Source organism: Phytophthora ramorum (genome assembly GCF_020800215.1).
Source record: "Phytophthora ramorum isolate Pr-102 chromosome Unknown Phyram_PR-102_s0003, whole genome shotgun sequence".
Taxonomy (NCBI): domain Eukaryota; phylum Oomycota; class Peronosporomycetes; order Peronosporales; family Peronosporaceae; genus Phytophthora; species Phytophthora ramorum.
The window spans coordinates 4475788-4487833 of NW_027150649.1; the positions used below are offsets into that span (position 1 = coordinate 4475788).

The 12046-nt window shown below is 57.7% G+C and overlaps 5 protein-coding genes across 5 annotated transcripts; 3 read left to right on the forward strand and 2 right to left on the reverse strand.

Moving 5' to 3' along the window:
* Positions 1 to 84: 84 nt before the first annotated feature.
* Positions 85 to 4948, forward strand: KRP23_4435 (Nuclear pore complex protein Nup160; the record flags this gene model as incomplete). The annotated part of the gene is made up of 2 exons (XM_067889392.1): positions 85 to 214; positions 282 to 4948. The coding sequence occupies 2 exons, from the start codon at positions 85 to 87 to the stop codon at positions 4946 to 4948; spliced, it is 4797 nt and encodes a 1598-aa protein (XP_067748556.1).
* Positions 4949 to 5111: 163 nt separating this feature from the next.
* KRP23_4436 (CCAAT/enhancer-binding protein zeta) lies at positions 5112 to 7970 on the reverse strand (the record flags this gene model as incomplete). Its single annotated transcript, XM_067889393.1, has 1 exon — positions 5112 to 7970. One exon carries the CDS (start codon positions 7968 to 7970, stop codon positions 5112 to 5114), a length of 2859 nt encoding a protein of 952 aa, XP_067748557.1.
* A 335-nt stretch (positions 7971 to 8305) lies between these two features.
* Positions 8306 to 9184, forward strand: KRP23_4437 (uncharacterized protein; the record flags this gene model as incomplete). Its single annotated transcript, XM_067889394.1, has 1 exon — positions 8306 to 9184. One exon carries the CDS (start codon positions 8306 to 8308, stop codon positions 9182 to 9184), a length of 879 nt encoding a protein of 292 aa, XP_067748558.1.
* A 428-nt stretch (positions 9185 to 9612) lies between these two features.
* Positions 9613 to 9949, forward strand: KRP23_4438 (uncharacterized protein; the record flags this gene model as incomplete). Its single annotated transcript, XM_067889395.1, has 2 exons — positions 9613 to 9756; positions 9818 to 9949. The coding sequence occupies 2 exons, from the start codon at positions 9613 to 9615 to the stop codon at positions 9947 to 9949; spliced, it is 276 nt and encodes a 91-aa protein (XP_067748559.1).
* Positions 9950 to 10223: 274 nt separating this feature from the next.
* On the reverse strand, positions 10224 to 11519 carry KRP23_4439 (Acetate kinase; the record flags this gene model as incomplete). Its single annotated transcript, XM_067889396.1, has 1 exon — positions 10224 to 11519. The coding sequence occupies one exon, from the start codon at positions 11517 to 11519 to the stop codon at positions 10224 to 10226; it is 1296 nt and encodes a 431-aa protein (XP_067748560.1).
* Between the last annotated feature and the right edge of the window lie 527 nt (positions 11520 to 12046).

The window sequence follows — 12046 nt, forward strand, 5'->3', positions numbered from 1 at the left end:
GTGCACACAACACAAACACCAATTTTAAAAACCGCACTTAGTAGGAATCATATCACGGTCGCCATACAAACTGCCATTTGTGTCATGCGTCCGCTGCTGCAGGAGGCGCAGTTCGCGAGCTTCGAGGACGCCGAGGGCGATGCCTCTGCGCTGCCGAGCTTCGTGATCCCCAGCCCGTCCGTACGCTCGCAGCCGCCCAAGAGCTTCGCACGCGGTGTGTCCACATTTTGAGCGGCTTATTTGTGTATTTGTGCTTACGTATTTTTGGGCTATTTTTACAGTGCGCGCGCTGGAATGCAGCGGTTCCGGCAGCTTTTACTTCCAGAACGAGCGATTACGCGATCGATTCGTGTGCTGGCGCGTGCTGAAAAACGTGGTTTTACTGCGCGAATGGAGTTTAAACTCGACGTTACGGCAGAACGGCCTGCGCCTCGAGTTCCCCGCGCCAGTGCTGAGTACGGGCGTGTTCGCCGTCGAGAGTTGGGAAGACGACGCCGTGACTATCAGCGTGGTGACGCATGCCGGCACCGTGCACCGCTTCACGTACGCGGTGCCGAGCGACAGCAGTTTCAGCGTTTTTTCACAGTCGGACGTAAAAGCATTTCCGGAGCCGAAACCCGCCACGCGCAGTCGCTGCGACGTGCTGCAGAGTTTGAGCAGCGACGAGATCCTGACAGTGGCCCTGTGGGTGAACGAGTACAATCTTGTGCTGGGGACAGATGCAGGACGGGTGCTGGGCGTGAACTTCGGCCTGCCGAGTGATGCTAAAAAACTGCAGGAATTTGTGTTTTCCGACGAGTCGATGGTGTCGTGGATCTGGCACGGACTGCTGAAAAGCACGGCTGCTAAGCTCAAGGGCAGCGCGGAGGACGCAGAGAGGAGAAATGTCGGCGCGGCGGTTGTGGCCATGACGTCGTTCCAGATTGACGGAGACGAAGACGACGAAGGCGGTGACAAGGACGTCTGTATCGTCACGGTCTCGGCCGATTGCGTCCTGAGGGCGTGGAGTTTCCGCAGTCAGTCGTGCCTGGGACGCCAGCAGCTACGGACGCTCGTGACTCCGCAGACTGAGGACGACGCTGACGATGCTGCAGGGTGGGAAGATGAGGATCTGGATGGAGACGATGGATCTAGCAGCATTGGGGTGTATGCTACCCATGCCAAGGTGGTGGCACTGACGGCGACGGAATCGGACAATTGCAGACTGCTGGTGCATCTGGACACGACGGCGGCGCATTTGTCCGAGATCTATTTGCTGCGTGGTGACGTGCAACCGTCGGCTGCATCGGGTGCGGGAGCAGGTGGCGAGGATCTTGCGCTGGATACTGCTCGGGTGTTTACTGTACACTCACCGGAGCCGAAGAGAGGGCTGAAGATGGTGGATTTCGCGGTGGACAAGAATTTTCTCTTTTCGTCCTGGCGCTCGCTGGACGGCGATGAGGTGTACATCCACCCGAATCCGATGGCGCTCACCGGCCCCAAGCGTATCCAGGGACAGCTTGTCAGCAGCCTCGACGTCCAGATGCAGAAATACGAGGCCGAGGACAGCGAGTGGCTTTTCGACCTGAAGGAGGAGGGCGTGATGTCACTCATTGATGACTTTTTCGCTGAGCGGATACTTCTGCCTGGCCGCTTCTCACGCCAAAACCTGGTGAACGCTATCGTCGAAGCACAAGCCAGTGCGCTTGGTGGCGTTAACTCCCAATCTCCATTTACTCACCGACTGCCTAAGCACAAGGACGTGCTGGTACGTCTGGTGTCGAGCCGATGCGTTGATGCGGCTGGGGCTGCTGCTGTCCGCAGTGGCACAGCACCCAGCGTGCTGCGCATTAGAGTGTGGAAGGAGCTGATTGCGCTCTGCACTAAGCACTGGCGTTGCGAAAACGTGCCTATCGGCTTTGCAACGACGACAAACGCGCTACTTCCTGGCGCGCCCGTGCTGCTGCGCCGTAACCGCGTGTCTTTATTGTTCCCATCTGCCCCATCGATCACTGCTGCATTCGTCCCGCAAGCGGAGCAAGGTTCTACTAGTGGCGAGTGCGTGGCTGACCTGGTGTCTGAAGTCCTCCCGGTCTTCGACGCGTTCCCTAGCCAGAGTTTCCAGTCGTTCGTTCACCGCGAGGTTGCCGATGTGGCTTCTGACTGGAAGGTGGAGTCTTTCGTGGCGTTAGCACGCCACTGTGTTCGTCTTGGCTTGAATCCGGATTTCGTAGTAAGTGCATCTGCTACTGGACAAACTATCAGCGCGGAGCTGGCTCTTACTCGGTCAATCCTACGTCTCAGCAAGATGCTGGGCGGTGATGCCGCCTTCCAGGACCAGGTTTTCCACGACCTGGTTGAGCACTTGTTCCCGTTCGAACTATGGCGTGGTTCAGGAGCATACCAATCTTTGTCGTCTAGACGAGGAGGTGGCAGTTCCAGTGACGAGAATGCGAGTACGACGAACGGAGAGGGAGATTTTGTGATGGCAGACGCCGCGCCGACCGATTACTACTCGACGACTCGCCGTACGTTTTTCGCCGGTCACGAGATGTGCTTTGCGTTCGACCAGGTTGTCTCGCGCACAATCGACGAAATGTGCAACCAGTCGCTTCGCGTGGTGCTCTTCCTTGCATATCTGGTGGACACTCGGCCAGCCTTCCTGAGCTCTTCGACCCTGGGCAAAATCGTGCGGGTATACCTTCCCAAGTCGATTACTGTATATCAGCGCTGGCGGCTCAGCCGGTGGGTTGCCAGCCAAGGCATCACGCAGCCGATCGCGGACACGGACCCTGCTATTACCTCGTCAGCCACGCTCATGCCGCCGCTATTGCAGATGTTCCTTCTCGACGTGAACCGGAAGCTCAATCGCTCAGACAAGTTCAAGCGAGCGCTTTCGGTGCTTCAGCTCGCGAGTGCGAGCAACAACGTGCGTAGCGAAGAGGCACACGGTGTTTTGGCAACATACACTCGTGAAATCCTGCAGTACGTTTCTCAGCCAAATGACGCGCTGGTGCGATTCCTACAGAAGCGACAGCAGTTCCGTCTGCTGCGCGCCATGTTCTGCTGCAACCTCAGCGACATCAGTCTACACGGATCTAGCAAGGGCGAGGCTGCCAACTCGCACCAGACCGAACAAGTGCACCAGTATGTGCGTTCGATTGGCGAGTGCCTAGCCTGCGAAGGCCAGGAGGCAGCTGCGCGCTCCCATTCTGACGAAGACGCGCGTGTCCACGCGCGCTGGTGCTTCCAGCAGGCCATTCGCTGCTTCAGCACCTGCCTTTCGAACTTTTTCACGGAGCGCAGCCACCGATCCTCGCTGTCGGAGAAAGCTTTGGAGCAGTTTATCTACGAGGTGGTGGGCTTACTGAAGGAGACGGTGCCGCGCGGGTTTTTCGACCAATTGCTCGGCTTTCTCTGGACTGTGGTCACGCAAGCAATTAGCCACTTGGCCCACCACGACGGTGGCGAGCACAGCTTCGCGCTACAGTCCTTTATCTGGGTGAATGTGTTCAAGTACTCGGTGGAAGAGCGACTGTTCCGCGACGCACACCTTGCTCTCATGCACACAGCGGAGCTTTCAGCCGCCTTGGGTGGATCTGAGACCGCTGTGGACGCTGAGGGTACGGCTAGTGAGTGCGTGAACTATCTAGTGAAGGAGCTGTACCGCTACGGCCACCTGGACCTTATCTGCGAACTGCAGTGGGGTTCACTCGAGTCACACGTCGAGAAGTACATTCTCTGGCAAGCGGCGAACGCCACTGTCGTCCAAGGCGAGGGACTGGATGCCGGTGCTGTTCGCTACTACAACCTGCTGTTCACCTTCTATATGCGCAAGCAACAGCCAGCCAACGCGGCATCGTCGCTGTATGCTCTCGCGCTGCGACTGCGACTCGCAGTATCTACGTCGAAGGCTGCACTCGAGGCGCAGTGCAATGCTCTGAATGCTGCTTGCAACGCGCTACGGGCGCTGCCGGCTGCGAACCGGTGGATTGTGCGCAAGCTGCACACCGAGGAGCTCACACGCCCTGTGCACGATGTTTCAGAACGCAGCAGCGCGACGTCATCCCTGAGCGTGGTCACGTTGGAGGATATGCGGCGCGAGCTGGCGGTGTTAGACGGCAAGCTGCGACTGCTAGCATTAGGCCACTCGGAAAGCGTGCTGCTAAGCACGATGGATGGCGACGAAGTGACCGCGCTGCTGGTCGACGCCGTGCACAGTAGTTGCCGCAACACGGGGAACATGACGCTGGCAGAGCGACGGAGAGCGTGTGTGCTTTCTATTGAGATGGCGGCTGACATTGCCGGTAGAAGTCCGGCGACTTCGTTGTCGAACCTGACCAAGTCGTTGGCGCGCTACTGCGTGGCCAGTGAGCACCCTGCCGTATCTTCATCCATTTCGCGGTCCGACAGCGACTTGCTGTGGGAACTCCTGGAGATGCTACTGACCAATGTTGCATCGCTCGAGCAGTACGAGGTCACTGCCGAGACCGTGTTAGACTTCTGGCAGCAACAGGGGCGCAAGCTTACGTTGCCTGCCTGGTTGAACGAGCGATTGTCAAGCCCCACATCTGGAAACCCAGCCAAGCTGCTGAGACTCTACTTGAAGCATGGGCTGCTGCTCGAGGCGTTGCAGCTCGTGGAGGGACTGCTGCCAGACGCTGCCTCTATGCGTGGAGGAAATGCGAAGTCCGTCTTCAGCTTTCAGTCTCAACTGGAGCCCAACGCTGGCCCGCCAGAGCTCCCATGGATACCGTACAACCTCATTGACGTGCTGCTGGACTCGACGGCTGCCGTGCTGAACCAAGGCGCGAGTGGAGATGTTTCTGCTGCCGCTATCACGCGACTGCGCAAGCAAGATCACAACCTCCGGCAGCAGCTGACACGCTACTTCCAGTCGGCCAATGCTCTTCAGCAAGCACAAGAAGCGGCGAGTCTCGCACGCAGCAGCATTGATTTGGACTTGTAGACGAGTACAGTCACGCATGGTGGCAACATAGGTTAATCGTTCAATTCAGGTGGCATCGTGGACACTGCAGCTGAATGGCTTTCAACAACAGCCTTGGGCATGAAATGAACGTCTCTAATTTGGTTTGATGCAGCCTCCTATCCTTCACTGTACGCTAGCTTGTCTACGATCGCCGCGACTTCTTTGACTTCTTGCCGCGCGTCTGCTTGGGATCCTTCGACTGGCTCGCCATCGCTTTCTTCACAATCTCGTCGTAGTCGTCAGCGCTAGTGAACAACGACTTCCGCTTGTCACCAGCCTTGGGTGGTGTCTGTTTCTTCCTCTTAGCCTCCAGTTGCTCCAGTTCCTCCTGGAGAACTTCGTCGTCCTCATCCATGCCGCCCATGACCGAGAAGTCAAAAGCATCCTCATCATTCTCCCCGTCTTCGTCGTCCTCTTCCTGCTGCTCGTCGGAATCGGGGTCATCCTCGCCGTCGTCCTCTTCGACGTCACTTTCGTCAACTTCGGGCTCGGCCTCCTCCATCTCTTCGTCCTCGCCTTCCAGCGTAGGCTCTTCCTCGTCATCGGAGTCGCCCCAGCCGGCCGTGTCAGGGTCTTCCTCGTCCAAGTTGCCATCTTCCATGATGCCCTCGGCAAGCTCCTGTGCGTATGCCTCCAGCTCTTCGTCGTCCTCGTCATTCTCCATGTCCGAGAACGCGTCCGCATCGTGATCGTCTTTGACCTTCTTCGCGCGGCGGTTGTTAGGGTGAGCAGCATCTCGCGTGGCGCGCTCCTTGAAGAACTTGTAGAAAAATTGGTCACTAGCGTCCACGTTGGCCTCACTCTCATGCAGCACGGCCTCTGTGTTAATGGGGGCGAACGTCCAGTTCTTTGCCTTTGCACCGCTGTTGCCGCTGGCCTCGGTCACCTTGTGGCGTGGCTTCTTGTTCACGAACTTCTCGAAAAACGCGTGCATCGTGAAGTCCACCAGCGGGTCGCCGGCGTACTGGATGCCCACCTCCTTGTTCTCTAGCAACTGCTTCGTGAAGCTTTGCACAGACGGGTGGTAGTGGTGAGCCAGCATCTGAATCTCCCACGCACACGTCGTCTCGGCACCAGCGTACAGAGGGTTACGCTTGGCAGCATCGTAGCCGCTTTCCTCCTTCTCCTCGCTCTTCTTACCAGTAGAGTTCTTGGCGGGTTCGTCGTCAAAGCTCACAACAGCAGCCTGCTTGGACTTCTTCGACTCCTTTTCAGGCTTGCCAAACATCTGCGCGAGGACCTTAGCCGAACGCTCCGCATCTGTCATACCATCGTTGAGCTTCTGGGATCCAGCCTCTTCTTGTGTAGTGCCGTCGTCGTCATCGGATTCCTCCTTCTCGAGCTCGAACTCTGGGGTATCCTCGTCCGTCTTAGCATCTTCGAAGTGCTCATCATCAGCGGCACTGCCATTAGCCGAGCCAGCCTCAGGCTGGTCAAGCAGTGTACGGAGCTGGGGCTTCACCTTGACCAGCTCAGACAGCACGAACAGCACCGCACAGGTGAAAGCCGGCGGCATCACGCTGGCAAGCTGCAACAAACGCTTGGTAAACGCACCCGCGCGTGCAGGCGACACATCGGCCTTCATGGCGCGGAAGATCAGGTTGAGGAAGAGCGTGTGCTTTGACGTCTCGCGGACCTTGGGGTCAATGAGCTTCCCGTACAGCGCAGTGTAGAAACGGTCAGAAACCGAGTTCGTGCTGCTCATGACCTGGAACAACAGCATAAGCGCCTGCACGCTCGTGCTGTGGTGGGCGCGGTGCACAACCTGGAACAGCGAGTCAATCTCCTCGGTGAAGTTTGCCGACGTGGCATTCGCGTACGGGAACGCACGGTTGACGCCAACCAGCAGCGCACTCAGCAACTTGCGGTCCATAGCTTCCTCCGACGTCGGGCCTGCCGATTTTTTCTTCTTGCCCTTCTTGGCCTTCTTGGCCTCCTTCGCGTTCTTCTTGCTCTTCTCCTTCTCCTCGTCGTGATGGTGCACCTCCTTCGAGAACAGACCAAAGTACACGGAGATCAAGTGGCCGGCCAAGTCGGCATCCACGCCATCGCCCTCGAGGTAGATCTGGTTGAGGAACAGCACGGCGTTGTACTTGGCGCGGTCCGAGACCTTGGGCCGGGTCAGCAGACGTTCCACTTCGTCCACCACGACGCGCTTCATGGCCGGGTGTTCACGCAGCAGATCCTGCAGCATGCGGTGCAAGTAGGCCGCGATCTTGCGGTCCGGGTCGCCGAGCTTGTTGACCAGCATGGCCAGCAGCACGGCCTCCTGCTCGGGCTTGGCCCGCAGCAGCGCGTTGGACGCGCGCAGACACGCGCGCTTGTGGCTGTCCACGGCGTCGTCCATACCCGCGGCCAGCACACCTGTGAGTTGGGTGTAAGCCGTCTTCAAGCAGTGCTCGAAGAACCAGAGCACCAAGTGGGCGGGCGATGCCTGGGCCGCCTGCAGGGGGTGCTGGTGGAAAAAGCGCAGCTTGGCCGCGTCTGGCAGCAGGTTGTTCAGGAACAAATCCTTGAGCGAGTCCACGGCCATGAGGCTCTCGCGACGGGCCTTCTTGCTGGCCATGGTGATGAGCTGACCGACCCGCAGTAGCGAGTGCAGCGGCGAACTCTGCGACGTGAGCGTGAGCGCGGCCACTCGATCGGACAGTGTACCGGATTTCATCATGGTGGCCAGGTACTTGTCGTCGCTCGACATCTTGCCGCTCTTGTGCGCGTCAAAGCGAGCCACCTCGGCCTCCAACAGCTGCTGCGCCTGCTTCTTGAGCGTCAGCACCAGCTCGTCCGCGGCCTTGAGCGGCTCGCTGTCGGACGATTTCTTGACCTTGGGCTTGAGCTTGGGCTCGGCGTCGTACCAGGCCACGCCCTCAGCCAACAGGGCCACTAGCTGGCCCAGGTTGCCCGCCTCCGGGACCGCTTTCTCGGTGCGAGCCGCATCCTTGGTCCATGTCTTGGCGCTGTGGCCGGCGCGCGCCTTGCTCGTCTTGCCGTCCTTGGCCATATTGGCAACTGCAACGCCGTAGCGACCTTGGGCCAATCAACCAGACCCCGTCGCACATCATATATATTCCGCGGCATAGGTTCATAATTACAGCGATGAACAGTTTATTCATCTGGAAATACTATATTAATACATGGAGGGTAGATATATTACACAGTCTTTTTAGACGTCAAACAGAAAATCATAAGATCTATTATACCAGTTTATCAACTTCAACGGGTGCTCGAAAATTGAGTAGCACAACGGTACATTTATTTTGCGGTCTATGAGAGCAGCTTATCAAACTCAAATTCGCGTCATTACCGCCTATTACCCGAGCTTCGGACATCAACCGCATGATGGAAATGGCCAAGCTGCTGAGCGAGACGGCCAGTGATGTAGTCGCGACCGCAACGCCGTCGGCCGTCGGGCCGGCGTACAATCCGATGCCTATCTCCTTCATTGCGCCCCCCATCGAGATCTCGACAGAAATCGCTGTGGAAGAGAGCGAAGAAGAGTTCGATGAAGACAACCCCGAGTGGGCCAAGTGGAACTGCAACCAGATCCGCACCAAGATCCGCAACTTCCTGGGCACCAAGGAGATGACGCAGACGGCGTTCCTCAAGCTCTGCGACATCAACTCCAACTCGTACTATCGGTTCATGAACCTCAAGGGCCCGTACGGAGGCTCTGAGAACCAAACGTACGAAGGTGCGGCCATCTTCTTCTACCGACGAGAGAAAAAGGCGAAGGAGGAGAAGGAGAAACTCAAGGCTATGAAGCCTAAAGACAGGAAGCGCAAGGCCACGGAGGTAAAAGAGCAGAAGGCCAAGAAGTCCAAGACGGGGGAGGACACACTCGAGAAGATCGAGCAAGTTCAGCTCCCGGATATGGACGACGAAGGCAACGTGCCAGTGTACGACGACTGCGACGAGGTCCGCAAGAAGATCAACTTCTTCCTGGGTGAGAAGACCGTGACGAAAGCTGCGTTCTTGCGAGCACTGGGCAACGTGAACAGCAACAGTCTGCGCTGTTTCATGAACCTGAAACGCGGCGCTGGGTCTGGCGCTGCGAATGTTGTGTACCGCACGGCCTACATCTTTTTCGAGAAGAAGCGCATCTTGGAAGGAGGCAAGAAGACCAAGAAGCGTCTGGAGAATGAGAGTAAGCAAGGTCGTCACGGCTTCCCGTTGCGCCACGACAACGGCATGCGCTGGGTCATCGTGTCGAAGTGATTTCACCTTCGTTTGTTACCACGCCGATGGCTCAGCCAACCTTCATGTAACTGCGTAGAACTTGCATTGAATCAATGCATTTATTTCCTTTCATTCGAATTCAACCAGTAGTTAACACTCATAAACCAATGCGGGCTGCGAGTAAAAAAAAAAAAAAGCGCGGGAACATTTCAAAGTGCAAATCGCAGTTCACTCAAGTCGCTTCCCGTCGACAAAATACTCAACGAGACAGTGGCGGCGATGCATTCTGCTCCCACTGCCGCCCCGACACCATCGTCTACTTCACCTGTCAACGTCACTACCTTCTCAGTGCCTTCTCCCACCGCAATCGCCGACGAGGAGGAGGAGTACAGCGACGACAGCTTCGACTCGCAGCACCCTGTAACCAGCTCCGAAACCAAATCCGCAAGTTCCTGGGCACGAAGGAGATGACGCTGGCGGTGTTCCTCAAGGAATGCAAAGTCAATCCTGGGTCTTACTACGGGTTCATGAACCTCAAGGGCGCAGACAACGGCTGCGCCAACAATCTCTACTATGGGGCATCGCTCTTCTTCTACCGCCGTGAGCGGAGGGTGAGATAGATCACCTTCTTCTTAAGCGAAAAGCTCGTGCCGCAAACCACTTTTTCTTAAGGCACTGAGCAACGTGAGCGCCAACAGTTTGCGCAGCTTTATGAATTTGAAACGCGGTGCCGGATCCGGTGCAGCGAACGTTGCGTACCGGAAGAGTTACGTTTTCTTTGAGAAGAAGCGCCGAGACAATTAAGCCAACCAAGGTCCCGATGGCTTTGAACCCCGCTATACAAACGCTATCACCTCGTGAGTGAACTTTTTGGTGAAGATTGGGCGCGTGCTTCATGGCTGCTTAGACAATGCCAACACTGCGTGAGGAACAAGCATACTTTATATTTCCATCTCTTTCTTTCTCTCACCCTTGTCGTTCGCTGTTTTGTGTCATTCCGAAAGCAGAGGGCGATGACGACAAAAGTAGTGAAGCGAGGAATGATTGCCGACAAAATACGCCAGCGTCTGATGGCAGCTCAGTGCTTGAGCGCGATCTCGTACGTCTGCTCAGCGATGCTGCGCTCCTCGTCCGTGTTGACCACCATGACCTTGGTCTTGGCGTTGTCCGCCTGGATCTCGACCGGGCCCGAGCCCATCATGGACACGGCGTTCTTCTCCTCGTTGAGTTCGATGCCGAGGAAGCCCAGGTTGCGGCACACGCGCTCACGGATCATAGCCGAGCTCTCGCCGATGCCGGCCGTAAAGATGACAGCATCAAGGTCACCACCCAGCTCCAGGATGTAGGCGCCGAGGTACTTGCGCACACGGTGGGCGAACACGTCGAGCGCCAGGGAGGCAGCCGGGTCGTCGCCAGCACGCACACGGTCCTGGATGACGCGGATGTCGCTCTCGTCGCAGATGCCGAGCAGGCCGCTCTTCTTGTTGAGCATGGTGTCCACCTCCTGGATGCTCATGTCAAGCTCCTTGCAGAGGAACGCGTGGATGGCCGGGTCGATGTCACCGCTACGCGTGCCCATGACGAGTCCCTCGAGCGGGGTCATACCCATGCTAGTGTCAATGCAGCGACCCTTGCTGATGGCGGCAATGCTGGATCCGTTGCCCAGGTGGCACGTGACGAAGTTGCACTCGTCCACGGGCTTGCCGAGCATGGCGGCGGCCTTCTGGGCCACGAACTGGTGACTGGTACCGTGGAAGCCGTAGCGACGCACGCCAAAGTCCTCGTACAGCTTGTGCGGCAGGCCGTACGTGAAGGCTTTGGCCGGCATGGTGGCGTGGAAGGCTGTGTCGAACACCACGACCTGCGGGCACGGGCCAAAGACCTCGGTGGCCACCTCAATGCCCAGCAGGTTGCCGGGGTTGTGCAGCGGGGCCAGCTTGACGTTGGCCTTGATGGCCTCAATGACCTGGCTGTCCACGACCGAGGCCTTGCTGAAGGCCTCTCCGCCGTGCACGACGCGGTGGCCCACGGCCTTGATGCCGTCGAGGTCCGAGCCGAAGAACTTGCCCACGGCCGTCTCGAGCGCCGTGCGGTGCGTGTCCAGGGGCAGCTCGATCTGCTCCTTCTTGCCCGTGGCCAGTGTCTTGTGCGTGATGCGACCGTTCTTGCTGCTGGGCGTGGACAGCTCCACGAGGCCCGTGAACACGGCGGCGCCCACGCCCTCAGGCTGCAGGTCGAACAGCGAGTACTTGAGCGACGAGCTGCCGGCGTTGATCACCAGCAGGTGAGAGTCGGCCACGGACGCCGAGAAGGTGCGCGCCGCCAGCTTCTGGAGTGGCAGCTTGGCCGAGAGGGACGAGAACGAGCGCAGCATGGCGGACAAAGGACGAGACGTGTGCGCTGCCGGGCGAAAATGTTGGAATGATCAACTCTTGTTGGATGTCGGGGACACGCCACCTACCCTGTGTAGTTTATGAAAATTGTACCAGATGTTTGGTACGGTGTTATGATGGACATGGCGACGGAAAAGCAGGAGACGCAAGCTCGAGCGGCAGCTTCAAGACAGGTGTCGTCGGTGATTGCTGGATTAGCAGTGTGGGGGTGTCGGCTGATTGCGCCGAGTGGTGCGAATGCATCGCGCAAGACGCAAGGTTTGTCACCGCTTGATCCGGACTAAGGCAAGTTCGTGTTGGAAACGACAAGTCATTTCAAATCGTGAATGAAGCATAGATACGATGCACTTAGTTACAAAAAGCAAGAATACGCCTGCATACTGAACTATCCTGAGTCAGTTGTCACAACGGACAGTGCACTCATCCCGAAGTACGTGGCCAGGCTCGACTGTCAGTGTGCAAATCGCCACACCCGACATCGACTGGAGCGGCGGCGCCGACAACACGC